At 55.6% G+C, this 24,264-nt stretch overlaps 1 protein-coding gene across 4 annotated transcripts; it reads left to right on the top strand.

Annotated features, from left to right (window-relative positions):
• The first annotated feature begins 267 nt into the window (after positions 1-267).
• On the top strand, positions 268-14,477 carry LOC131092800 (copine-5-like). Of its 4 annotated transcripts, none has more exons than XM_058039695.1 (21): positions 268-434; positions 1,939-1,979; positions 2,576-2,622; positions 3,754-3,857; positions 4,365-4,404; positions 4,492-4,568; positions 5,623-5,682; positions 5,767-5,830; positions 6,042-6,145; positions 6,347-6,451; positions 7,367-7,408; positions 7,680-7,755; positions 8,493-8,546; positions 8,624-8,685; positions 9,436-9,482; positions 10,172-10,353; positions 11,148-11,275; positions 11,342-11,444; positions 12,112-12,169; positions 12,389-12,462; positions 14,198-14,477. In XM_058039695.1, exons 1-21 carry the CDS (start codon positions 352-354, stop codon positions 14,243-14,245), a joined length of 1,599 nt encoding a protein of 532 aa, XP_057895678.1. In that variant the 5' UTR covers positions 268-351; the 3' UTR covers positions 14,246-14,477. The 4 variants fall into 4 exon arrangements, with proteins under 4 accessions (XP_057895678.1, XP_057895679.1, XP_057895677.1 ...); XM_058039696.1 differs by having other exon boundaries at positions 10,295-10,353; positions 13,776-14,290; XM_058039694.1 differs by having other exon boundaries at positions 270-434; positions 13,776-14,290.
• Positions 14,478-24,264: the final 9,787 nt, after the last annotated feature.

Genomic DNA, 24,264 nt, shown 5'->3' with positions numbered 1-24,264 from the left:
TGGTACCGGGGAAGGGGAGGCGGCCCTGGGGGCGATCCCGGAGGCGGTGCCGCGGATCTGGGGACGATCCCGGGGGCGGTCCCGAGCCGGTCCCGGTCTCCCCACTGGCGGTCGCGAAGAAGACTCCGGGCACTCCCTCGGTGCGCGGCCGGGGCCGGTGCCGAGAGCCCCGGGCGGTGCCAAAGGCGGTCCCGGTCTCCCGGCGGGTGGTCCCGAAGAAGACTCCGGGGCACTCCCTCGGTGAGGGGCCGGGGCTGGTGCTGGGAGCCTCGGGCGGTGCCAAGGGCGGTCCCGGGGCGGAGCCGATCGCGGTGCTGGTGCCGGTGTCGGGGCAGCGACGGAACCCGGGGCATGGCGGGCCTGGGCGCCTCGGAACCGGGCACCGGATCCAGTCCCGTCCCGGCCACTCGCGTGGAACTCACGGTGTCCTGCAGGTAGCGGGGCCGCGGCGGGAGCCGGCAGCGGGCGGCGGGGGCGCGGGGAGGCGCTGGTGCTGGCGTTGGAAGGTGCCGGGAGGCACTGGGTTGCACTGGGTTGCACTGTGGTGTAGCGGTAGCTGCCGTTGGAGGGTGCTGGGATGCACAGAGAGGCACTGGGAAGCACTGGGGAGCGGCGTTGGAGGGTGCTGAGGTACACTGTGAGGGATTGAGATCTCGTGGGATGCACTGGGAAGCATTGGAGAGCTGGGAGCAGATGGCGTTGTAGGGCACTGGGTTGCACTGGAACGCAATGAGACACATTGGGAGGTACTGGAGTGCCACAGCAGCTGGCGTCGAAGGATGCCGGGGTGCACTGTGATGTACTGAGATCCCCTGGGATGCTCTGAGAGGCACTGGAATGCACCGGAGAGTGGGAGCAGTTGGTGGTGTGAATTGCTGAGATGTACTGGAATGCACTGAGATGCTCTGGAAGTCACCGGGAGACACTAGGGAACGGGGTGCAGTCGGCAATGAAGAGCACTGGGAGGCACTGGGAAGCTGGGCAGCTGGTGCTGGAGGCACTGAAATGCATTAGGAGGCACTGGGATTCACTGGAAGACATTGGAATGTGCTGGTGGGCGTTGGGGAGCATGGGGAGTACAGGGAGTGTTGGGTATGGGGACAGAAAGGCACTGGGTAAGCCAAAGGTGCTGAGGGTGCGGGGCACTGAGGGGAGTGGGGGGCATGGGGGGGGCATTTGGGATCTCGGACTGGGAGTGCAAGAAGGTCGGGTTTGGGGGATTCTGGGGATGCAGGGGAGTCAGGTTGGATCCTGTATCCCCTGCACCCCCTGTATCCTTCGCCCACCCTGAAACTCCTGAATCCTCCGGCCAGGCTGCACTGCACCATTGCATCCCTTGTACCCCCTGCCCACCCTGCAGTCCCTGTACCCTCCCCCTGCAACCTGAGGTCTTTTTTTGGTGTCCTGACACATAACTGTACCCCTGACATATGGCACTCTTAACATGTGTCATGCTGTGCACCCTGCGCAGATGTGTCTGTGCACCCCAACGTATGTTATGGGGCACATCTGGCAGTGCACCCCAACATCCAACCATGCTCACCAACACCTGGTCATCCTCACCAACACTCCGTGGAGCACCCTGACACATGGTTGAGCGCCAAAGCACATGGTCCCCCAACATGTGTCAGACATGCTTTGCACGCCAATCCCTGTCCTGGGGCATACCTGGCTGTGCACACCCTGCCACCCACCCTGTCACAACAGGGCACGACATGTGGCTGTGCACCTACACGACATGTGGCTGTGCACCTCAACGTGGGTTCTGGGGCACATCTTACTGCACAATGGGTACACACAGTCACAGACACAGCCAGGTGCTCACATTCACATTCACATTCACATTCACATTCACATTCACATTCACATTCACACTCACACTCACACACACTCACACTCACACACACACACTCACACTCACTCCTCCCTGCCCCCCAGGCAGCTCCTGGACAGGGACACCTTCTCCAAGTCGGACCCAAGTGAGTGAGGCAGGGGGGATGGGGTGTGTTTTGGCTCTTAGGTGTTTTGGGGAGTTTCTGGGGGGCTTGGGGTCTCCGGAAGGTGTTGTGCACTTAGGGGATTTTTATATCTGTGGGGGGTTGGGGGTGTCTAGGGGATTGGGGGGATCTCTGAGGTATTTTGGGAGTATCTGGGGGTTCTGGGGGTCTCTGGGAGCATGAGTGTCTCTGGGGAGTGTTGTGGTCTCTGGGGGTTTTTGGGGTCTCTGACATGTTTTGGGAGGTCTCTGGGATTGTTGCGGTTCTATGAGGGTTTGGAGGTCTCAAGGACATTTTGAAGGGTTCTGGGGGTTTTGGGAACGCTGGGGAGTGTTGGGGTCTCTGGGGGTTTTGGGTGGTATTTTGGGTTTTGGAGATCTCTGGGGGATTTGGGGACCCTCTGAGGTATTTTAGGGGTGTCTGAGGGAGTTTAGGGGGTTATGGGGGGGTTCAGGGGTGTCTCTGAGGTGTTTTGGGGGCTCTCTGGGGGATTTTGGGAGTCTCTGGGAATGGTGGTGTCTCTAACAGTTTTGGGGGTCTCTGGGGGTGCCTGCCTCCCCTGACCCCTCCCCCTGCAGTCTGTGTGCTGTACACGCAGCGCCCTGGCAGCCACCAATGGCGGGAGGTGAGTGACCCGATTGGTGGGGGGCAGCCAATCAGCATGTTGGGCTGTGCTCAGCTGGCCAGTTGGCATGTCAGCCAGCCAATCAAGATGTTGGGGTGCTAGCTGGCCAACCAATCATCAGCATGCTGGGGCAATGAATAGTTAGCATGTCTGTGTGCCGACCAGATGGCAAATCAGTCAGACGTGATGGCAGCCAGCCAGCCAAGTCGCATGTAAGATTCTGGCCTATCAGCATGTTGGGGTGATGGCCAGATAGCCAATCAGTGTGTTGGGGTCCCAACCAGTTGGCCAGTCACCAGTGAGCAATCAGCATCTTCGGATGCAGCACCTGGAAAATGAGCATTCTGGGATGCGGCAGCCATCCAATCAATGCCTGGGGGCAGAGCGATCAGCCAACCAGCATCCTGGGGATCTGGGGAGCATGTCGAGGTGCCAGGCAGCCCGCCAATCAGCTGTCGGCACGCAGCCAGGGCCCCTGTAATTAACAATGTGTTAATTGCGGGGTAATGAGCAGGGCGTGGGACGACCCCGAGGCACAAAGCGGCACCTGGGCCCTCCCCGCCCCTGCCCACCCCTTTCCCACACGTGCTCCAGCCCGGGCCTGCTGCCCACCCTTGCCCCACCTTCTCCGCCCACATGTGTCCTTATGTCCTCATGTCCCTGTGTCCCCATTTCTATGTCCCCATATCCTCATGTTCCCATGTCCGCAGCTCCATGCCCACGTGTTGTCATGTCCCTGTGTCTCTATGTCACTGTGTCCCCATATCTCTATGTCCCCGTGTCCACATTCTCATGTCCCACTGCCCCCATCCCTATGCCCCACCCTCATTCCCATACCCCTGTTTTCTGGTGCTGTTCACATATCCCTGTGTTCCCATGTCTTCATGTCCCTGTGTCTTCATCCCTATGCCCCCATGACTTTGCATCTCCATGTCCCCACATCCCTGTATCTCCCATCCCCCCTGCCCATGTTCTCATGTTCCCATCCCTATGCCCCCATGTCTCATCATCTCTATGTCCCCATGTCCCCGTGTCCAAATCACCACATCCCCATGTCCCTGTGTTTCCATGTCCCTGTCCTCATCCCATGTTTTCCTGTCACCCTATCTCCACTGTCCCCATATCCCCCAGTTTGGCCGGACCGAGGTCATCGACAATTCCCTGAATCCTGACTTCCTGCACAAGTTTGTCCTCGATTATTGCTTTGAGGAGCGGCAGAATCTGCGCTTTGACCTGTGAGTGGCCCTTGTGGTCCCAGTGTCACCCCCAGTGTCAACCCTCTCTCCCCCAGGGTCACCCCCTGGCCACCCTGGCACAGCCCCCCAGGGTGTCCTTGTCCCCATCCTGGTTCTGTCCCCATTCCTGGACCATTACCACCCTTGTTCACATCATTTTCCCTATCATTGTTCTGTCCCATTGTCATGCTTATCCTGGACTGGATAGTCCCCATTCTGTCCCTGTCCCATTCTGTCCCTATCCACATCTCATCCCTGTCCATTCTATTGTCCCCATCCCATCCCATCCCATCCCATCCCTTTACCCATCCTTGTCCCATCCTACCCCTATTCTTTTCCCCATCCCATCCCCACACCTAATCCATCCCTATTTGTGTACCATCCCTCTCTCATTCCATCCCTCCTACTCCCTGTCTCCCTCCCATCCCATCCCATCCCTGTTTCCATCCCTGTCCCATCCAAGGCCCCCCTTCCTGTTCCATGCCCACATGTTCCCTCTGCCCCCAGGTATGATGTGGACTCCAAGAGCCCTGACCTCTCCAAGCATGTAAGTGCAGGATCAGTCAGCCCTGCTCTCCTAGACTCCCTGGGATGGGCATCCACTTGGTGACACCCAGTATTCCTGATCCTGCAGGATTTCCTGGGCCAGGCATTCTGCACTCTGGGGGAGATCGTGGGCTCAGCCGGCAGCCGCCTGGAGAAGCCCCTGACGTGAGCCCCCCCTTTGCCCCAGTGTCCCCATGTTCCATGCAGTGAAGCCCCTGTTGTGAGCCCTCTTGTGCCCCAGTATGCCCATGTTCTTCGTAGAGAAGCCCCTGACATGAACCCCCCCAGTCCCAGTGTCCCCATGTCTCTGCCCCCACCCACCTCCCTCCCCTTCCCCAAGAGAGTCCTCAGGGTCCCCATGCCCTGCACTGGAGAAACTCCTGATGGTAGCCCCTCTTGTCCCCAGTGTCCCATGGTCCCTATGTCTCTGCCCCAGGGAAGCTCCCAATGTGAGCAGCCTCCCCCACTGATCCCAATGTCCCCACGACCTCTCCCATGGAGAAGCCCCTGACATGAGTCCTGCCTGTGCCCCAGTGTCCCTGAGGTCACCATGTCCTCTTTGAAGAAAATCTTGGGTTTCTCCAAAACCAGTGTTTTGGAGAAAAGTGGGAAACTCAGTGTCCCCATGTCCCCCCCTGGAGAAGCCCTTGCCATGAACCCCCATGGTCCCAGTGTCCTCATGTCTCCCTAGGTCCCTTTTGGTGTGCCCAGGATGGACCCAGACCTCAGAGCCAACAGTGGCATTTTGGATTGGAAGCGGGGGGGAGGGGTGTCTGGCTTCCTTTTTTTTTTTTTTTTTTCTTTTGGGGGTGGATTTTGGCAGGAAAGGCATTTTTGGGGGTCTGACTTTTTGGTGGGGTTTGATGGGTCTGGCTTTTTCTTGGGATGGTGGCTTTTGGAGGGAATATGGGTTTGGGGGATCTGGCTTTTGAAGGATCTGGCTTTTAGGGGGGCTCTGGCTTTTGGAAGGGTCTGACTTTTTGGGGCTGGCTTTTTCAGGGGCAGTTTGTTTTGTGGGAATTGACTATTTGTGGGGGCTGAATGTCTTTTGGGGACTGGCTTTTCTGAGGGGAGAAACAGCTTCTTTTTAGGGTGCTGGAATCTGGGGCGGAGCTGGGTGTTTTTTTTTTTTTTTTTTTGTAGACTTCCTTTTTTTGGGAGGGGGGCTTTTTATTGGGTGGGGATCCCCTCCATCACCCTTCAGCATGTGTCCCTGCAGGATGGGAACAGCCACCATGCACCCCCGGGGCAGAAGACCTGCCCCAGCTGCCTCCCATGGGTAAGTTTTGGGGTGCTCAGTGCGCGGCGGACCCCCCCAGGGCACCATGTGTGCCCCCACTCTGCTCACATCTCATCCCGGCAGTGGCATTCCGGGAAAGAAGTGCGGCACCATCATACTCCTCGCTGAAGAGTTGGGAAACTGCCGGGTGAGCCGCGGCAGGGCAGGGGATGGGGTGTAGCTTGGGAACCCCGCAATATTGGGGTTGGCTGAGGCACACTAGTCCACAGATGAGAGTGTGGGCTGTTTATCCATCCTGCCTGTCCTGGATCCCTCCCCTCATGGAGAAGCTGCCCCAAAGGATCCCACCCCTGAGGGGAGTGCAGGGTGGATGATCTCCCCCCGATTCCACCCCCCAGGACGTGGCCACACTCCAGTTCTGTGCCAACAAGCTGGATAAGAAGGATTTCTTCGGAAAATCTGACCCCTTCATGGTCTTCTACCGCAGCAACGAAGACGGAACGTGAGTGACCCCCCTTCAAAACTGCAGTGACCCTCCCACACCTCATGGGAGGGCTCAGCCCCAGCACAGGACACCTCTACGTCCCCATGGGCTGGCATTGGCGGGGGTGTCTAAAAATCCTCACTGCACTGTGGGGGTGACAGACTTGGGGGCTGTTGGGCTGGGGGAGTGACTCCCTTTTACTCCTTGTCTTTCCCCCAGTTTCACCATCTGCCACAAGACAGAAGTGGTGCGGAACACACTGAACCCCGTCTGGGCAGCCTTTGCCATTCCTGTGCGTGCCCTCTGCAATGGGGACCATGACCGGTGAGTGTCAGGGGACTGCTACCCCCTGCACCCCCTCTTCGGCCCCAAAGACCTCCTTTTCCCTCTTTCCCCCATCTCTAGGGTCCACTAACCCTAACCCTGAACCCCCTTCTCCCATCTCTGTCATACCCGAGAACCACCTGCACTCCCATCTTTGTGGTCCTCTGAGACCCCCTGAACCACCTTCCTCCCATCTCTATGGGCCCTCAGGACCCCCTTTTCCTTCTTTCCCCCATCTCCCAGGTCCTCCAGGAACCCCTGCACCCCATGTCCCTATCTCTGTGCTACCTCTGGACTCTCAGAGCCTCCCTCACTCCATGTCCATGGTATCCCAGGATCCCCTTCCCCTCTCTCTGCAGTCCCCCAGAATCCCTTCCCCTGTGTCTGTGGTACCTCAGGACCCTCTTTACCCCCTTCTCCTCATCTCTGTGGTACCTCAGGACCCCCTGCAGTGCTTCCACCTTCTCTGTGGCCCCATGAGACACCCTCTGTGGCCACCTCAACTCCCAAAACCCCTTCCCCTGTCTCTGTGGTACCAGTAGCACACCCCCGCCCCCTTCGTGTTACCCACTTTTGCCCTTTTGCCTCAGTTTACCCATCTGGGCAATGGGCATCACAGCTGTCACCGAGCTATTCCTCCCCCCCTGCCCCCCTGCCCCAATCCCAAACCAGTGTCATCAGCTACTGTCCTGGCAAAAATCTCTTCACACTGCTTTGGCCCCACGTTGAACGTTGCTGTGGCAACGATGGATAAAAATATCCTGAGGAGGAGAAGGAAGCAGGAAAAAGCCCACAGAGGCGTCAAAACAAATCCCACAGGGAGCGGGGGGTTGTGTGTGACGGGTCCCCAGGGGAGGGGGGGGGGGGGGAGGTTGGGATTTGGGGGTGTCGGTGACCCCCCCCTCTGCCTTGCAGAGCCATCAAGGTGGAGGTATATGACTGGGACCGTGATGGCAGGTGAGCTGTGTGTGGTCCTGGAGACCCTCCACACCCTGGACCTGCACCCCTCAGGTGACAGGGATCCCCTCCCCGCCCTGCATCCCTGGGGAGATGGAGCCTGCCCCCCCTCGGTTGATGGGAATCCCCCCCGGCTATTCGGGACTCTGGCTGACGGGAAACCTCCTGGGCAATGGGAAGCCCCCCATCCCCACACCACTGACTGGTGGGGATCCCCATGAGTAATGGGAACCTCCCTAACCGGACTGATGGAGATTCACTGGCTGTGCAGCCACGACTTCATCGGGGAGTTCACCACCAGTTATCGGGAGCTGGCACGAGGCCAGAGCCACTTCAACGTGTATGAGGTGAGGGGGGATGGGTACATGGGCATGGGGGTCCTGCACCACTCCCCATGGGGGTCAAGGTCCCACTGCTGCACCCCCAGATGTCACGGTCCCCAGGGACCCTGTGCTGCACCTCTGTGTGTTGGGGTCTTAACACTGCACCCCTTGGGTGTTATGGTACCCAGGGTCTGTCCCTCTGCTGTACCTCTGTGTGCCGGGGTCTCTGTGTAGGTGCTACATACCCCAGGATCCCCGTGATGCAATCCCGGGATGTTATGGTCCCCAGGGTCCCTCCCAACCCTGCACCCTGGTGTGCCATATACCCAAGGGTCCCTGTCCTGCACTCTGAGTTGCAGTGATGCCCAGGGTCCTCATGCTTCAGCCATAGAGGTTTATAGTCCCCATGATTCCCTGTGCTACAGCCTAGGGTGTTGGGATCCCCACACTGCATCCCTGGGGTGTTATGGTTCCCATGCTGCACCCTGGGGTGCAGCACCCACAGCTGCTCCCTTGAGGGTCCTCAGCCCCCACCATGGATCTACAATCACCAGGGTCCCCACATGCACCCTTGGGTGTCACAGCCCACCATGTGCTTCTCAAGGTCCCTGTCTGCAACTCAGCACAGTGCTCCCACTGCTGCCTCCCAGAGTATTCTGTGCCCCCCTGTCCCCCTGGATGTGACAGTCCGTTACACTGCTCCCTGGGGCCTCCTGTCCCTGTGAGAAGCAGCCCCCTTCCCTCTCCTCTCATCCCTGCAGGTGGTGAACCCCCGGAAGAAGATGAAGAAGAAGAAGTACCTGAACTCTGGGACAGTGAGGATGGGGATGTGCGGAGGGGGAGGACACAGGGGGAGTGGGCGCTTCCTCCCCTGAGTCCCATGTCCCCACAGGTGACACTGCTGTCCTTCACTGTGGAGGCTGAGCACACCTTCCTGGACTACATCAGGGGCGGGTGAGCAGGGGGTCCACAGCACCTCCAGCTGCACTTTTGAGGGTCCTGAACACCCCCAGCTCCTTCCTTGGGAGTACCCAGCACTCTGACCTGCTCCCTCAAGGGCAGAGAATCCCCAACATCCCCAGCCTCTACTTCACTGGCAGGGCAGTCCCCAGGACTGCCATCTCCTCCCTTGGAGGTCCCCAGTACCCACTGCTGCTCCCTCGGGGATGGAGGGGAGGGGTGGATTGTGTTCCTGCTCTCCTCAGCTCCTCCCTGGGGGATCCCCAGCACCCCCAGTTGCTTCACTGGGGGATCCTCAGCACACCTAGCTCCTCCATTGGGGGTCTCAGCACTCCCACCAAGATGCCTCCTTGGGGGGTAGGCTGTCCCCATCACCCACAGCTGCTTCACTGGTAGTCCCCAGAACCCGCAATTGCTCCCTTTAGAAGTCTCCAGCACTTCCAACAGCTTTGGGATCCCCAGCACCCACAGTTGCTCCTTTGGGGAAAGAGGATCCCCACCACTCCCATCTTCTTCATTGTGAATCCTCAGCACCCCACCCAGATGCTCCCTCATGGGCAGGGGCTCCTCAGCACCTGCAGCCACTCCTTTAGGTGCAGCACTGACACCTCAGTGCAGGGACACTTGGGGGTGCTCTGAATTGTGATATGGGTGCACCCAGTTCAGCCTGTGGCCAGAGGGGTGCCCCACTCCAAACCCACAAGTCACCCCCTATGTCACCCCAAGGCCACTTTAACCCCCCAGGACCCAACTCAACTTCACAGTGGCCATAGACTTCACGGCATCCAATGGTGAGTGGCAACTGTGTCCCCCCTGAGGGATTTATTTGGGACAGTTGTAACCAGTTTGGTGTCATGGTGGTGTCATCCTTGTCACCAACTTGGGGACATGGTGTTGTTGTCCTTGTGTTGGGGACATGGTCACGTCTCCCTTGTCACTGGGTTGGGGACCCAGTGGCGTCTCCCTTGTCACTCCCTTGGGTTGGGGTCATGATGGTGTTGTCCTTATCGTGGGTTTGGGGCCATGGTGGTGTTATTTTTGTCACTGTATTGGCACTATACTGGTGTCATACTTGTCACCGGCTGTCTCTGGGTTGGGGATTTGGTGCCATCATCACCACTGAGTTTGGGACAGTGGTATCATTCTTGTCACTGGCTGAGGTCATGGCAATGTCTTCCTTGTCACTGTTGGTTCCATGGTGGTGTCATCCTTGTCACCAGCTGTCACCAGGTTGGGGACATGGTGGCATCACCTTTGTCACCAAGTTGGGAATATGGTGGTGTCACCCTTGTCACTGGGTTGGGGATGTGGTGGCATTTGGAGACATGGTGGGATCATCCTTGTCCTTGTAACAATGTTGGGGATGACATCATCCATGCCACTGGGTTGGGGCCATAGTGGTGCCATGGTTGTGGGAATGCTGGGGGTGTTATGGGGGTGCTGGGGGGCTGTGGGGGTGCTGAGGCCCATGCCTGTGCAGGGAACCCCTCACAGCCCACGTCCCTGCACTACCTGAGCCCCTTCCAGCTGAATGCCTACAGCCTGGCACTGAGGGCCGTGGGGGACATCATCCAAGACTACGACAGTGACAAAATGTTCCCAGCCCTTGGCTTTGGTGCCAAGGTCCCCCCGGATGGGCACGTGTCCCACGAGTTCCCACTGGTGAGGGGCCAAGGCAGGACAGGACTGCGGATGAACGGTGGTGTCCTTGTCATGCAGTTGGGGCCATGGTGGAGTCATCCTGTCATGTTGTGAGGGACATTGTCCTTGGGTTGGGGCTGTGGTGGTGTGATCCTTGTCACTGGTCTGGGGCCATGGCAGTGTCATCCTTATCACCAGGTTAGGAAGGGGCTTGGTGTTGTCACCAGTTTGGGGTCATAGTGGTCTCATCCTTGATCACCAAGTTGGGTATATGGTGTGTTCGGGTTGGATCTGGACTGGGGATGTGGTGGTATCATCCTTATCATTGGGCTGGGAACATAGTGGCATCATCATTTTGTGACTGGTTTGGGGTCATGGCAGTGTCACCAGGTTGGAGACATAGTAGTATCATCCTTGTCACCAGGTTCAGGATGTGGTGGTGTGGTCTTTGTCACTGTGCTGGGCATACGATGATGTTGTCCTTGTCACCTATTCTCACTGTGTTGGGGACATAGTGGTATCATTCTTCTCACTGGGTTGGGGATGTGGTGGTGTCATCCTTGTCTTGGGTTGGGAACATAGTGGCATCATCATTTTGTCACTAGGTTGGGGCCATGGCAGTATCATCCTTGACACTGAGTTGGGAACATGTTGGTGTCTCCCTTGTCACCACATTGTGGACATAGTGGCATCATCCTTGTCAGCATTTGGGGGCCACAGCAATGCCATCTTTGTCTGTGGGTTGGGTGCATGGTGTCACCCTGTCCATGGGTGGGGGCTGTGGTGTCACTGTGCTCCTGGTGACCCTGTGGCAGAATGGGGATGCGTCAAACCCGGCATGTCATGGCATTGCGGGGGTGCTGGAGGCGTATCAGCGCAGCCTGCGCCATGTCCAGCTCTACGGCCCCACCAACTTTGCCCCTGTCGTCAACCATGTTGCCCGGTAAGAGGGGCCCCACGCCCTGGGGTGGGGTCCCTGTGCCCTCGGCGTCACGCAGGGTCCCCCTAGCTCGGCAGCCACGGTGCTGGACGGATCCCAGTACTTTGTCCTCCTCATCATCACCGATGGTGTCATCTCTGACATGGCCCAGACCAAGGAGGCCATTGTCAATGTGAGACCCTCATAGTGGCATTGGGGTGGGTGGTGGCACCCCTGGGTGCTGGGAACTAGGGACCCTTGGGTGATGGGGGCAGTGGAGAGGGACTGGGACCCTTGAGGGGGCAGGAAAGGATGGAGACCCCTGGGTGCTGGGGGGTTGAGGAGGAGCTAGAAGGGGGATAGGAGGGGGCTTGGACTCCTGGATTCCGAGGGGTTGGGGTGGTTGGGACCCTTTGGGTGATGGGATGGGTGAAGAGGAGCTGGGACCCTGAACCTGAGAGGAAAGGGGTGGGTTGCGACCCTTGCATACTGGAGGGGTGGGGAAGGGGCTGGGAGCCCTGGGTGCTCGGGGGAATGTGGACCCCTGGGTGCTGGAGGTAGTGAGGAGGGACTGGGACCATTGAGAGGTGGGAAAGGGCTTGGACCCCCAGGGTTTGATGTGCAGGGGTGTCTGGAACCCCTGGGTGCTGCAAAGGGACTGGGAAGTTCCTGGAACCCCCCGGTGCCATTGGGGAGGTCTGAGACCTTTGGGTGATGGGGGAGGGGTGGGTAGGGGACTGGAATCCTTGGGGGAGGGGGTGTTGGCACCCCCGGGTGCTGCAGGGAGCGGGGGGGATGGCTCATTTGGTGGCAGCATCATTAAATTTCATGGGACTCCCTTTACTCCCTGGCTCCCTCAGGCTGCCAAATTGCCCATGTCCATTATCATCGTGGGGGTTGGCCAGGCCGAGTTTGATGGTAAGATCTGGGGGCTGGGGGGAACTAGGGGAAGGCTGAGGGGATGGGGGCGGGGTCCCTTGGCCACTGAACTATGAGTTGAATGTGTCAGCATATGAATGGGCTCAGCATACCCCAGCTTGGGGGTTCTGGGTGTGGGGTTGAGAGGGACATAATGGGATCCCATCCTGGGATGGGGGGCACTAGGGTGCTCCTGACCTCCCCCCTACATTGCCCCAGCCATGGTGGAGCTAGATGGGGATGACATCCGCATCTCTTCCCGTGGCAAAGTGGCTGAGCGTGATATTGTCCAGGTAACCAACCTCACCAATGAGGAATTTGGGGACCCCCTCCCAGCCCACCCAGCAGGGTGGTGGTGGGAGGGTGCCCTGGGGAGCTCAAATCAGCCCCATCACTCCTGGAGTGCACTTGGTGGGACTGGTACGGAGGGATGATAAGGTGAACTGGGATATAGGAGGGGCACTGGGACATGGGGATGCAATGGGTTTGGGATGCACGTAGATGGGGGGATGCACTGGGATTTGGGGGTGCACTGGCACATGGTAGGGGCACTTCACTGGGAAAAGAGGGTGCCCTGGGACTTGGGATGTACCTTGGAATGAGGGTGCACTGGGACATGGGAGTGTATTAGGATATGGGAAGCACTGAGCCATGAAGCATGTGAAAGGAAGTTTACTGGGAAATAGTGGGGGGGTTGGAATTGGGATGTCAGACATGTTCTGGGACACAGAAGCAGTGCATTGTGACATGGGAGGGATGCACTGGGAAAAAGGAGTGCACTGGGGTTTGGAATGTACCTCAGTGGAGGGAAACACTGGGACATTGGGTGCACTGGGTACATGTTGGAGGCCTTCACTGGGAAAAGTGGATACACTGAGATTTGGAATGGGGGTGCAGTGGGACATGGAGGTCTATCAGGATATGGGGGGCACTTTGGCATGAAGGGGGTTGGTACTGGGAAAGGGGGGGACACTGGGATGTGGGGAGCACTGGGACATGGAGGGGCATATACTGGAATATGTAGTTGCACTGGGACATGAAAAGGGCGTGTACTAAGACATTCTGGGGGGGCTGTGCTGTGAAAAAAGGGTGCAGTGAGACTTAGGATGTTCCTGGATATGGGGGGAAGCCCAGATCATTAGCAGGCAGGAACATTGGGAGATTGGAGGGAGGTAATGGGATATGGGATGCACCTGGATGTGGGGGGCACTGGGACATGAGGAGGGTGTGCTGGCAAAGGAAGGGGGCACTGGGGCACCAGGATGGACCCGGATGGGGGGAGCACTGGGACATGGGGTGTATTGGGAAACAGGAAGAGACACTGGGATGTGGGGGCTGTGGGAAATTGGAGGCACTAGGATATGGAGGGGCATTGGGGCTTGGGATGCACATGGATGTGGGGGTGCCCTGGGACATAAAGAGGGCTGTATTGGAAAATGGGGAACATTGGGATATGGGAGTACATTAGGACATGGAGAGGGGTTACCAGGATGGGGGGGGGGGGGTGGCACTGTGTCTTAGTATGTACCTGGATGTGAGGGACACAGACTGGGGCCTTCCCGGTCCTGGACCCCCTCAATCGCTCTGCCCCCCTGTGCCCCCCCAGTTTGTTCCATTTCGTGACTACATGACGGGGGGTCCTGGTGCGGGGCTGAGCATGGCAGGGCTGGCACGAGAAGTCCTCGCTGAGATTCCCGACCAGCTCCTCTCTTACATGAAGGCACGGGGCATAAAACCAAACCCCCATCCCTCCCATGTCCCCTGAAACCCTCCCACCCTGACTGTCCACTCCCAACACACCATGTCCCTTCATCCTACCCCAGGACCCTGTATCAGGGATCAAAGGCATCCTCTGTCAGGGACCTGGGACTGGAGGTCCCTCTCCTCCTTTCCACAACCTTGGGGTCCCCTCCCCAATCCGGGTTCCCACCACCACACCCATAAACCAGCTTTTGGGTTTCGCGGGGGAATTGGGATGGTGTTGCCTGAGCATTCTTGGCCATGGGGCTGACCCCTTTACCCATCCAGGACTGTCCTGTCCCCCAGAAGAGTAGCAGGGGGTCTTCAGCAGCCTGACCAGAAAGCTGGGGTGCGCAGGAGCCTCCACCAAATGTGGAGTGCCCCCGTAGCGTGATGCATGACCCCTCATCACCTCACTAGCCTCCCTAAATCCATGGTTCTCCTACATTACCTGGGCTGATCCCAGTGGGGTCCCCAGTGTTTTGATGTTCTCACTTGCTGTGTCGCCTGTGTCCATGTGGGTTTGTATTGAGTTGCCTTAAATCGCAATAAATTATTGTGGCTTTAATTACAGCCCCCTCCCCTGGGATGCTCAAGCATCTCCCCTAAAAGGGGCCCTGCCCTGCCTGTATGTGTAACCCTCCAATGTGTGACCCTCCCCAGCTGTGGGACACCTCCCAGGACTGTGATAACTCCCCTGCTCAGCTGTGTGACTCCCCCACTCCAGCTATGAACCCCTCCAGCTCTGTCCCCTCCGCACCTGTGATCCCCTCCAAGCTGTGACAGCCCAGCCCTGAACCCTCCCCAGCTGTGTGATCCCCCACACACTGTGTGAACCCCCTCAAATGTATGACTCCCCCCAGCTCTGACAGCCCCCAGCAGTGTGATGCTGATATCCCCTGGCTGTGTGTGATGCCCCCACACGCTGTAACCCCCCTCAGGCTTTGGCATGCCCCCCAGGTCTAACTCCTCACCAGGTGTGTGTGACACGCCCTCAGTGTGTGACCCCCAAAATTGCAAATACACAGAAACCGCCTGGGGCAGGGGAGAGTTGGGTTATTTACAGGACTCTGCTCCCCTGCACCCCAAAACTGTTTGAAGAGGGCCTTGGGAAGTCAGGGGGGCTCACAGAGATCCCATACTCCAATTCAGGGGGTCATAAAGCTTCTGAAACCCAACTGGGAGATCGCAGAGACCCCATATCCCACTGGGGGGGTTCACAAAGTATCCACATCTCAGTTATAGGGGTCACAAAGTCCTCACACTCTACTTTAGGGTAACAAAGCGCACCCCAACTGTGTCTGTGGGGTTCATAAAGCCCTCCATCCTGAAGGGGAGGAGGGGTCACAAAGTGCCTACACTCCAACTTGGGAGAGGTTATAAAACCCCTGCACCCAAATTGAGGGAGTCAGAGACATCCCAGCTGGGTGAGGTCGCAAAGTGCCCATCCCCCAGCTTGGGGGTCACAAAGCCCCTCCACTCCAGTGGGGAGATGAAAAGGCTTCCTTCCCCTGGCTGGGAGGTGGGGGTTGTTTTAGGCCCCTATGTCCCCCCAAAAGAAGTGGCTTTCCAATGTAAGGGGATTGTACCAGTGCTGAGACCAAACCGGTCGGCAGATACTGGGGGGGAAACCCCATGTTGGGGTAGCTGCTCTCACTCCCCCCTTCCTGCACCCCTTCAGGCTGCGGGGGCCCTCCAGATCCCCAAACTGCTTCGAGATTCCATTCTTTATTGCTGCATTTCCCTCGGCCAAGGTCAGCCCCAGGGGAAACCAGCACAGATCCCAGGGGGCACAGACCCTAACTGGCACACCAAAACACGGTGAGCCTCCCTCAGACCAGGCAGTGCGAGAGGCCTCCTATTGTTGTGGAGAGCAACAGGAGGGGAGAAAGTCCCTGAAACCCCCCATAGCAGGGCTGACACGACGGGTGTCATCTTTCACCCAGCGGATGTCAGGGGTTGCTCATGGAAATAAACCACTCCAAATAAAGAGGGAGGAGGGGCAGATAAAGCCCTGCATGTATGTCTCCCTGCAGAAGAGCAGGGAGAAGATCCTTAACTGTTTGGGGGAGCTCACCTTGTTTTGTGAGGAGGCCCTGTCAGTTTGCAGGGGTGCCTGACTGTTTGGGAAGGTCATTGCCTGTCTGGGCGAACCCACTGTGAGGGGGGAGGGCCCAGCAAGGCATCTCCAGAGGCTGCTGCTCCAGGAAATCCTGAGGAGAGACATGATTATCATACATCCAGGTTCCTCCACATTTATCCATTGGGCCTTCCCCAAACACTAACCTCTTTAGCATCAACGTGGAAAAAAAACTTGGGTTAGGATTAGGATTGGGGATTATGGTTGGGGATTAGGTTTAGTGTGAGGGTTAATTCTCCATTCAGATTTCTGTCTAAAGCTTACTCAGAAATGTTCCACTGGGGGTTGTCCGTTTCCTTCAGTCACCACCGTACCACAACAGCCTCGGATCGGAGGTGGGATGTGTGCTGGAGTAAACTCCGCAGCAAAAGCCTTCCTCCTAAAAGACGGCAGAATCTTAAAAACTCTCCTTAAGGCCATCTCTGCTGATGAATTGCTGAAAGTCGAAACGTGTGCTTCATCTCAGCCGAGTACATAAAATACGGCGAACTCGTGCCACAAGGCTCAGCCCCGGGCCGGCCGCCCCCGTGCCGCCCTCAGGCCTTGCCCGACGCCTTCGCGCGCCGCCCCCGCGGCCGTGCCGCGCCTGCTGCCGGCGCTGCGCCTGCCTGCGGCCCTGGGACCACTGCGCTCTGCGGTGCCTGCAGGCCGCTCCTGCCGACAGTCGAAAGGGACTCTGCATGTCCGGCCGCCCTTGGCCGCCTCACCCTGCTCTTGGCGCCTCGCCAAATCCGCCCCGCGCCCGAGCCCGGCGGCACCTCCCCGCCGGCCGCCCCTCTCCTCCTTGCTCTGTTTGGATTGATCCGAAGCTGCCGGAGCTCCAGGAGCCTTTGGACACCGCTCCCAGGGATGCACAGGCTGCCCTTGTTGGGCCGTCTGTGCAGGGCCAGGGACTACACTCCATGATTCTGCTGGCTCCCTCCCAGCTTAGACCCTTCTGCAATTCTCACCCTTTGGCTCAGCCTTTGTGTCCCCTCGAGGCACTGGCAGAGCTGTTGGGGACAGGGCAGGAGCAGGGCAGCCCCAGCGTTCCCCTGTGTGTGTGTGACACCCCAGCGGTGACAGCCCCAGCGTTCCTGTGTGTGACACCCCAGCAGTGACAGCCCCAGCGTTGCCCTGTGTGTGACACCCCAGCAATGACAGCTCCAGGGTTCCCCTGTGTGTGACACCCCAGCGGTGACAGCCCCAGCGTTCCTGTGTGTGACACCCCAGCAGTGACAGCCCCAGCGTTGCCCTGTGTGTGACACCCCAGCAATGACAGCTCCAGGGTTCCCCTGTGTGTGACACCCCAGCGGTGACAGCCCCAGCGTTCCTGTGTGTGACACCCCAGCAGTGACAGCCCCAGCGTTGCCCTGTGTGTGACACCCCAGCAATGACAGCTCCAGGGTTCCCCTGTGTGTGACACCCCAGCAATGACAGCCCCAGCATTGCCCTGTGTGTGACACCCCAGCGGTGACAGCCCCAGCATTGCCCTGTGTGTGACACTTCAGCGGTGACAGCCCCAGCATTGCCCTGTGTGTGACACCCCAGCGGTGACAGCCCCGGCGTTCCCTCCCTGGAGACGCTTCAAGGAACGCGCCCACAGCCACGGCCAGTCAATGGAACTGACCGGCCAATGAACACCCTGGCCTGGGCTCAGGGAAGGTCCCCCTGGCCACCTCCACAGTGCCACTGGCAAGTGTCAGATACAGTTACATAGCTCTGCCCAGAGCTGACAGGGAAGGTTCATTAAAAAGAAAAAAAACACCAAAAAAAGCCAACTCCACCCTGCAGAGCTGCTCCCTCCTTCCCTAATTTCACCTGCACACACACAGGACCTGAGACTAAAAGCAATGAGCACTCCTCAGGCATATATGCAGCAAAAGCAGGTTGAGGACAGCCTTGCAGCAAGACTCTTCTCATCCCAGAGAAAAAGACCCCTTGGCAGGCAGCTCTAGGGCCTTTGGAAAGGGCAAGGGTCAGAGCCTCAGCCTCCTGGGAAAGAAAAGGGCTCTGAATTGCCCACACCTGGCATATAAACCCTGCTCAAAGGCTGCTTCACACACAGGATTTTTTTGGAGGACTGCAGAAAGCTGAGACTCAGCTCTGGCTTTTCTGTGTTCCATGTCCTAAAGCTTGCCTGGGAGAAGAAATTTAGGGTCAGCTCTGCTGGGACAATCTCTTCTGGCCAAGGGCAGAGTTCCAGGAAAGTCTTTCCATGCTGAGGCTTTGCTGCAGTCAAGGAAAGCTCCTGGCTCAGGACCACCTTTCCTGCTCAGCCAGACCCTTTGAGTGCCCCAGCATCAGGAACTTGCCAGGTCTGGGTGGTACCGGTGCCAGACTTGGGCTATGGAGCCTGACACCAGCAAATGATCAGATCTGGGCACTGGTGGTGCCAGCAAACACCAGATTCCAGGCCCTGGTGAACACCAGATCTGCACCCACCTCCCTCCCTCCCTCCCTCCCTCCCTCCCTCCCTCCCTTCCTTCCTTCCTTCCTTCCTTCCTTCCTTCCTTCCTTCCTTCCTTCCTTCCTTCCTTCCTTCCTTCCTTCCTTCCTTCCTTCCTTCCTTCCTTCCTTCCTTCCTTCCTTCCTTCCTTCCTTCCTTCCTTCCTTCCTTCCTTCCTTCCTTCCTTCCTTCCTTCCTTCCTTCCTTCCTTCCTTCCTTCCTTCCCTCCTTCCCTCCTTCCCTCCTTCCCTCCTTCCCTCCTTCCCTCCTTCCCTCCTTCCCTCCTTCCCTCCTTCCCTCCTTCCCTCCTTCCTTCCTTCCTTCCTTCCTTCCTTCCTTCCTTCCTTCCTTCCTTCCTTCCTTCCTTCCTTCCTTCCTTCCTTCCTTCCTTCCTTCCTTCCTTCCTTCCTTCCCTCCTTCCCTCCTTCCCTCCTTCCCTCCTTCCTTCCCTCCTTCCTTCCCTCCCTCCCAGATGTACTGCCTGGGTTTGTTGATGTGCAGGGCCACGTAATGGATGCGACAATTCTGCTGGGTCACCCTTCCAGCTCAGCCCTTCTGCAATTCTCACCGTTTCACTCAGGCCCTGTGTCCCCATGAGGTGCTGGCAGAGCTAATGGGGCTCAGCAGGAGAGAGTAGCCCCAGCTTTCTCCTAGTTGTGACACCTCAGCACTGTCCCTCACCCACTGTCCCTCTCTCTGTAACACAACAATGAACAATGGTGGGAGTAGGGAATACATGGGGTTGAGTAGATAAAAGCATGGCCCGAGCATCTTTTGGCAGAAACACTTTGCTGGAGCCCTCGGCTTCAGGAGGATTGTTCTTTGCAAGAAGGAGACAATGATTCCCCTCTGGGAGAATAAAAGAGAGACAGGTTCTAAAGGCGAGGAATGAATAGGAGAGGACCAGGGAGAGCACCTTAGTGGATTCAGCTGAAAACAGATACAGAGAGTGCATTTATGTGGCTTATGTGTGGCAACGGGAAGGTGCAGCTCTGCATTGGCTTTTACTTTTCAAGCTTTAATCTGTAGGCACAGATGCTTGGATGTTTGCAACAAAGAGATGAGAATGAAAAAAAGTGACAACAGATCTAGCTGGAAAATAAGATACACAGCAGCAGTGCATTGTGCTAAACCTAAATGCTGCTAAGAGAAGGGGATACATTAAGAGCGTTTTCTGTCCTAGCACTTCTGTAGGATCTCCAGCTGCCTGGACTCAGCCACACTTGAAAGTGTGTGAAAGTGATTGAGCTGCAGATATTGTGTTTCATGGGGAGGCGGGTAGGGCAACAAGTACTTTCTGTCCTGGCACTTCTCTCAATCTGAACTGCAGCTGGAAATGCTTTGTTGTAAAGATGAACTCTGCCACTTTGAGAAAACATGTTGATGCTATATATATACTTGGGAAGGAAAGTATGAATCACTAGTGTGTTTTGTGTAGTTTACAGACTGCAAAGGGACTATGAAAGCCAGCACTGGCTTTTTGTTGTAGGACTTTTTCTTTGCAAAGCAGCTGCTGGATGCTTTGAAAGGGTTTGAGATCTGTGAAACTGACAGGATAGAATGGTACTTTAGAGAGTAGGATAGAGCTTTAGAGAAAGCATATATCTTCAGGGAGGTCCACGTAGTTCAGTGCATGTGAGTTACATGTTGAGCAGCTGATCACACAGAAAACGTTCTAAAAGGAAGACACAATGTTGCAATTGCATTATTTTTGCAGCTTACAAACTGCTCAGCCAACAATGAAACGATTCCTCTTCCTTCCCTCGTACATGCAGAAACCCATTCTGTCAGTCTCCAAGAGCCAGGAAGCACGGTGGAGCAGAATCTCCAAGCTGCTCCTAATACGAATGGGTTCGAGCAAGGAGAGCGCTTGTCTTTTTCCTGGGCACTGTCAGAGCTCACCAAAACAACCACACAATGGCGCTGTCGGCTGGGAAAAGAAGGAAACGGATCGAAACCCGCGAGCGCAGAGCCAAGTTGGAAACGTCCCGGCTCTCAAGTCCACTGTGCTGCACAAAAAGATTTCCCTGATCTTCCCCTTCTGACTGCACACTCTTCTTTAGACCACACTCAAAGGGAAACACGAGTTCCTATGCCTTAACAAAACTTTTTACTCTCTCAGAGTCTACTAACAAACTTGAAAACATCTGGCAAAAAGAGTACAAATAAGTTCCACCTAAGAAAGATCTTGCTGCCTACAATTTCAACTGCACCATCAAACTATGAGCATGCACCCTGTTATGGGCACTTTCCTTCTCAGCACTAGGTACTGTCCTAAGCCTTCAGTTTCACCAAGTGAGTCTCCAAACAAAATGGCACCAGAGACTACTCACACATTAAGGCTTTATTCTTCGACTTATGTGATCCGGACAGGACAGAAGCACAGCCATGTCTCTCTGGATCTTTAGTCCTGTGAAGCTGAATTGTGAGTGGTAGTACATCGATTATAGAAGCGGTGACCTGGTGGCAATTTGCAGATGGAAAAGGAAATAGTACTGCTGATTGACTGTGGTGCCAGTAGAAGTTTCCACAAATTTTAGGGGAAAGCTACAGGCAAGCTTCAGCAGAAGCAGTATGTAGGAGCTCTCCACTGTTAGCCCAGTGTTCTGTGCTTAAAGTAGACGACAGTTTGCCTCCAGGAGAATGAAAGAGCCACAGGTCTCAAAAGGTGTAGAAAGAAGCTGCAGAACATGAGCCTGGTGGGCACAGCTGCTGGCTGCCAGAGAAGCGTGGCTTCTGAATCCACATTGGCAGAAGTAAGGGGACAACTCACTGAGAACTACTTGTGCTGCTACCCATTCTTCCAGACCTCTGTGGGAACAATTGTGCTTACTTTATGCAGCAAGACCAAGGCAAAAAAATCATAGACTCAATGGAGAAGGGTAGGAATAAGTTCCATCTGTGAGTTTGATGCAGTTTATGTGTGGCAAGTGGATGGTGCAGCCCTGCACTTGCTTTTACTTCTAGAGCGTTCTTCTGTGAAAGGATCTCCTGAAAGCTGGTAACAGAGCTGCAAGGGTGGAAAACATGAGGGTATGTCTATCTGAGAAGGAAGGTACAAAACCTCACTATTTTGTGCTCAGTTCCATGACTGCTTTAAAAAGGGCTGCTTCAAAAACACTTTCTGTTTTGGCACATCTTTTTGGGTAATCTATGGACTGGGTGATCAAAGACTTGGCTATGCTAAGAGTTTAAAAAAGAACTAATCTCCAAGTCGTGTGATGAATTCCACTGACAACACTTTATTTTTCAAGCAGCAAGAGCATTCTTAGCTGACTCTGTGAATGAGCTGTTGCTGGACTTTTCCAATTTGGTAGGCTATGCTCAGCGTAGCCTGGTGCTTGGCTCTTTGTTCTTCTCCTTTTGTAACCTGTCGCACTTACATCCTCACGAAGGTGAATCGTCCTCTACTTCACACACAAAACACTCAGTTGGCGGGGAAGCATTCCAGCGAACTGCTTCTGCTGGAGGACACTTGGGTGATGTACTTAACAGTTAAAAAGAGGTGCCTCCTTAGTTTAGTTCTCTTGTCAGATATTAACGGAAAAATTCTCAGTTATGTTTTGAGCAGAGAACTCTTCCGGGACAACAAGATTTCCCTGAGCTTGCCAGCACAAAAAGATTTCCTTGATCTTCCCCTTCTGACTGCACTCTTCTTTGCATCACACTCAAAGGGAATCACAAAATCCTTTGCCTTACAAAAGCTTTTCATTCTCTCAGAGTCTGATAACAAACTTGAGAACATCTGGAAAAAACAGAGTACAAAAAAGAGACACCAGCTGAGAAAGATCGTGCTACGTACAATTTCAACTGTACTCATCAAACTACAAGCATGCACCCTGTTACGCGCACTTTCCTTCTCAGCTCTAAGTATCATCCTAAGCTTTCAGTTTCACAGAGTCAGGATCCAAATGGAACGGCACTAGTGACTGCTTGCACACTAAAGGACAAAAAGCTTGGTGTCTGCATTCCCACTGAAAATTCAACAAGTTTAATCCAGAGAACTGCCTATTAGGAAAAGCCTTTAAATTCGCTAAGACCACCGAGTGTGGATCCAAACTTGCTTTCTTGGCCAGAGAGATGAACAAAAAGCCCATCTCAAAAGAAATGGCATTCCCTCCTCCAAAATACAAAACATCTGGGGACTGATTCACTTCCAGTGTTGAATATATCCAACAAATGCGCTTACACAGAAGGGGCTAGGAATATCTTGCTGGATTATTCCTTGCCCCAGTACCTTTAACATTTTCTCCAAAAACAGTTGGCACTATATCTTTTACTTCCCAAGGAAAGGCACACCAAGTCCCTTGGCCTTGCCTTGCCTTCAGTGGCATTCCTAGTTTTTCCTAGTCCACCCTTGCTTTGCTTGCCTTGCGTATGTCTGCCTTGCCTGGCCCTACCTACAACTTCCTTCCTTTGTTTTGTCTTGCCTATCATGCTTTGCCTTGCCTTCCATGCAGGCAAGGCAATGCAAACCGCATGTAGGCAGTTGCAGGCCAGTCAAGGGAGCGCTTGGCAAGGCCAGAGCAGAGAGGGGAAAGCAAATGGAATGGTAGGTGAGAGAAGACTCAGAAGTTCTAGGCAAGATTGGGGATAGGAAGGTAAGGCCAGTGATGGGTAGGCCAGGCAGAAACAGGAAGGGCTAGGCAAGGCCCTGGAGGAAAACAGTAGCAGGTCAAGGGTGGGGCATGGGCATGCAAGGGAATGCAAGGCTAGGGAGGGTTAGAAGGGCAAGGCAAGGAATCTGTTGGGTTGCCAAGGCAAGGCAAGGCAAGGCAGGTGAGAGGTACATTCAAGGATTGCTAGTACTCGAAAGTGGCCAGGACAGACCACTCTGTCCTGCCTTGATCTCACATGGGCCATCTCTAATCTACACCTAAGACACTTGGGCTACCTGCTTTCCTTCATATGCAAAAGAACTGTCATTGTGGTCCTGGAGCCGAAGGGCAAAATTTGAATTGCCTGTCCAAAACTTAAGATGTGCTTGGATTGGTGTCAGACAAAAGCTGAGACAAAGCCAGCTGAGTCTGGCAGCATGTGCCCTCCCCTAGGCTTTCTCTCATGTGTTCCTGAAGCACTCAGGGCACATGAGAGCTTTGAGAGTCTTAGGGGGAGCAGACAGGGCAGGCCAAGGCCAGGAAATGTCACTAAAAAAGGGTCTTGAATTCCAGGTGGGGGAGGGCGGAGGAAGGGAATGCAAAGCAAGGGAGGGGTTCAAGGGCATGGCAAGGCAAGTAGTGGCATTCTAAGGCAAGGTGATGCAAGTGCTTGAAGGAGAAGCAAAGACCAGACCTGGACAAATGGGTCAGGAAGTCAAGTGGGGGATGGGTGAGCAAGTCAATCCAAGGCAATGGAGAATGTGTGGAGGGTTGTGTGCAAGTTGTGTGGGGTAAGTTTATGTGAGTGGGGGGTGGTGTGGGACTCATGTGTGGGGTGTGGTGGCAGTGGCAGCCACTCCACCACCAAGATTGTGTGGGAGAGAAAGGAGTCAGGTGAATGTGTCTTTACAAACACACCATGTGAATCTGCTTCTAGATAAGGCCAGGAACTTACAGACAATGAAGCAACAGAAGAAACTCTTAGTTCTAGAAACTGTTACTAAGCAGCACAGACTGTTGCTCAGCAAAAGCTATGTTAATCTCCTGAACCTAGAGCAAGACAAGACAGATGTTATGGAATTAGGAAGAGTTTATTTTTCTTTCTTTTGTATAACAAAAGGAGGGTGCATATTAGAGTGGTGTGGGGGGGATAGAATATAAGAGAATAGAGATAGTGCAGAAGGCAATT

The sequence above is a fragment of the Melospiza georgiana genome, chromosome 23 (genome assembly GCF_028018845.1).
Source record: "Melospiza georgiana isolate bMelGeo1 chromosome 23, bMelGeo1.pri, whole genome shotgun sequence".
NCBI classification, from domain to species: Eukaryota; Metazoa; Chordata; class Aves; order Passeriformes; family Passerellidae; genus Melospiza; species Melospiza georgiana.
Note: the sequence above shows the minus strand (reverse complement) of the source record. Positions and strands in the feature narration are given on the sequence as shown.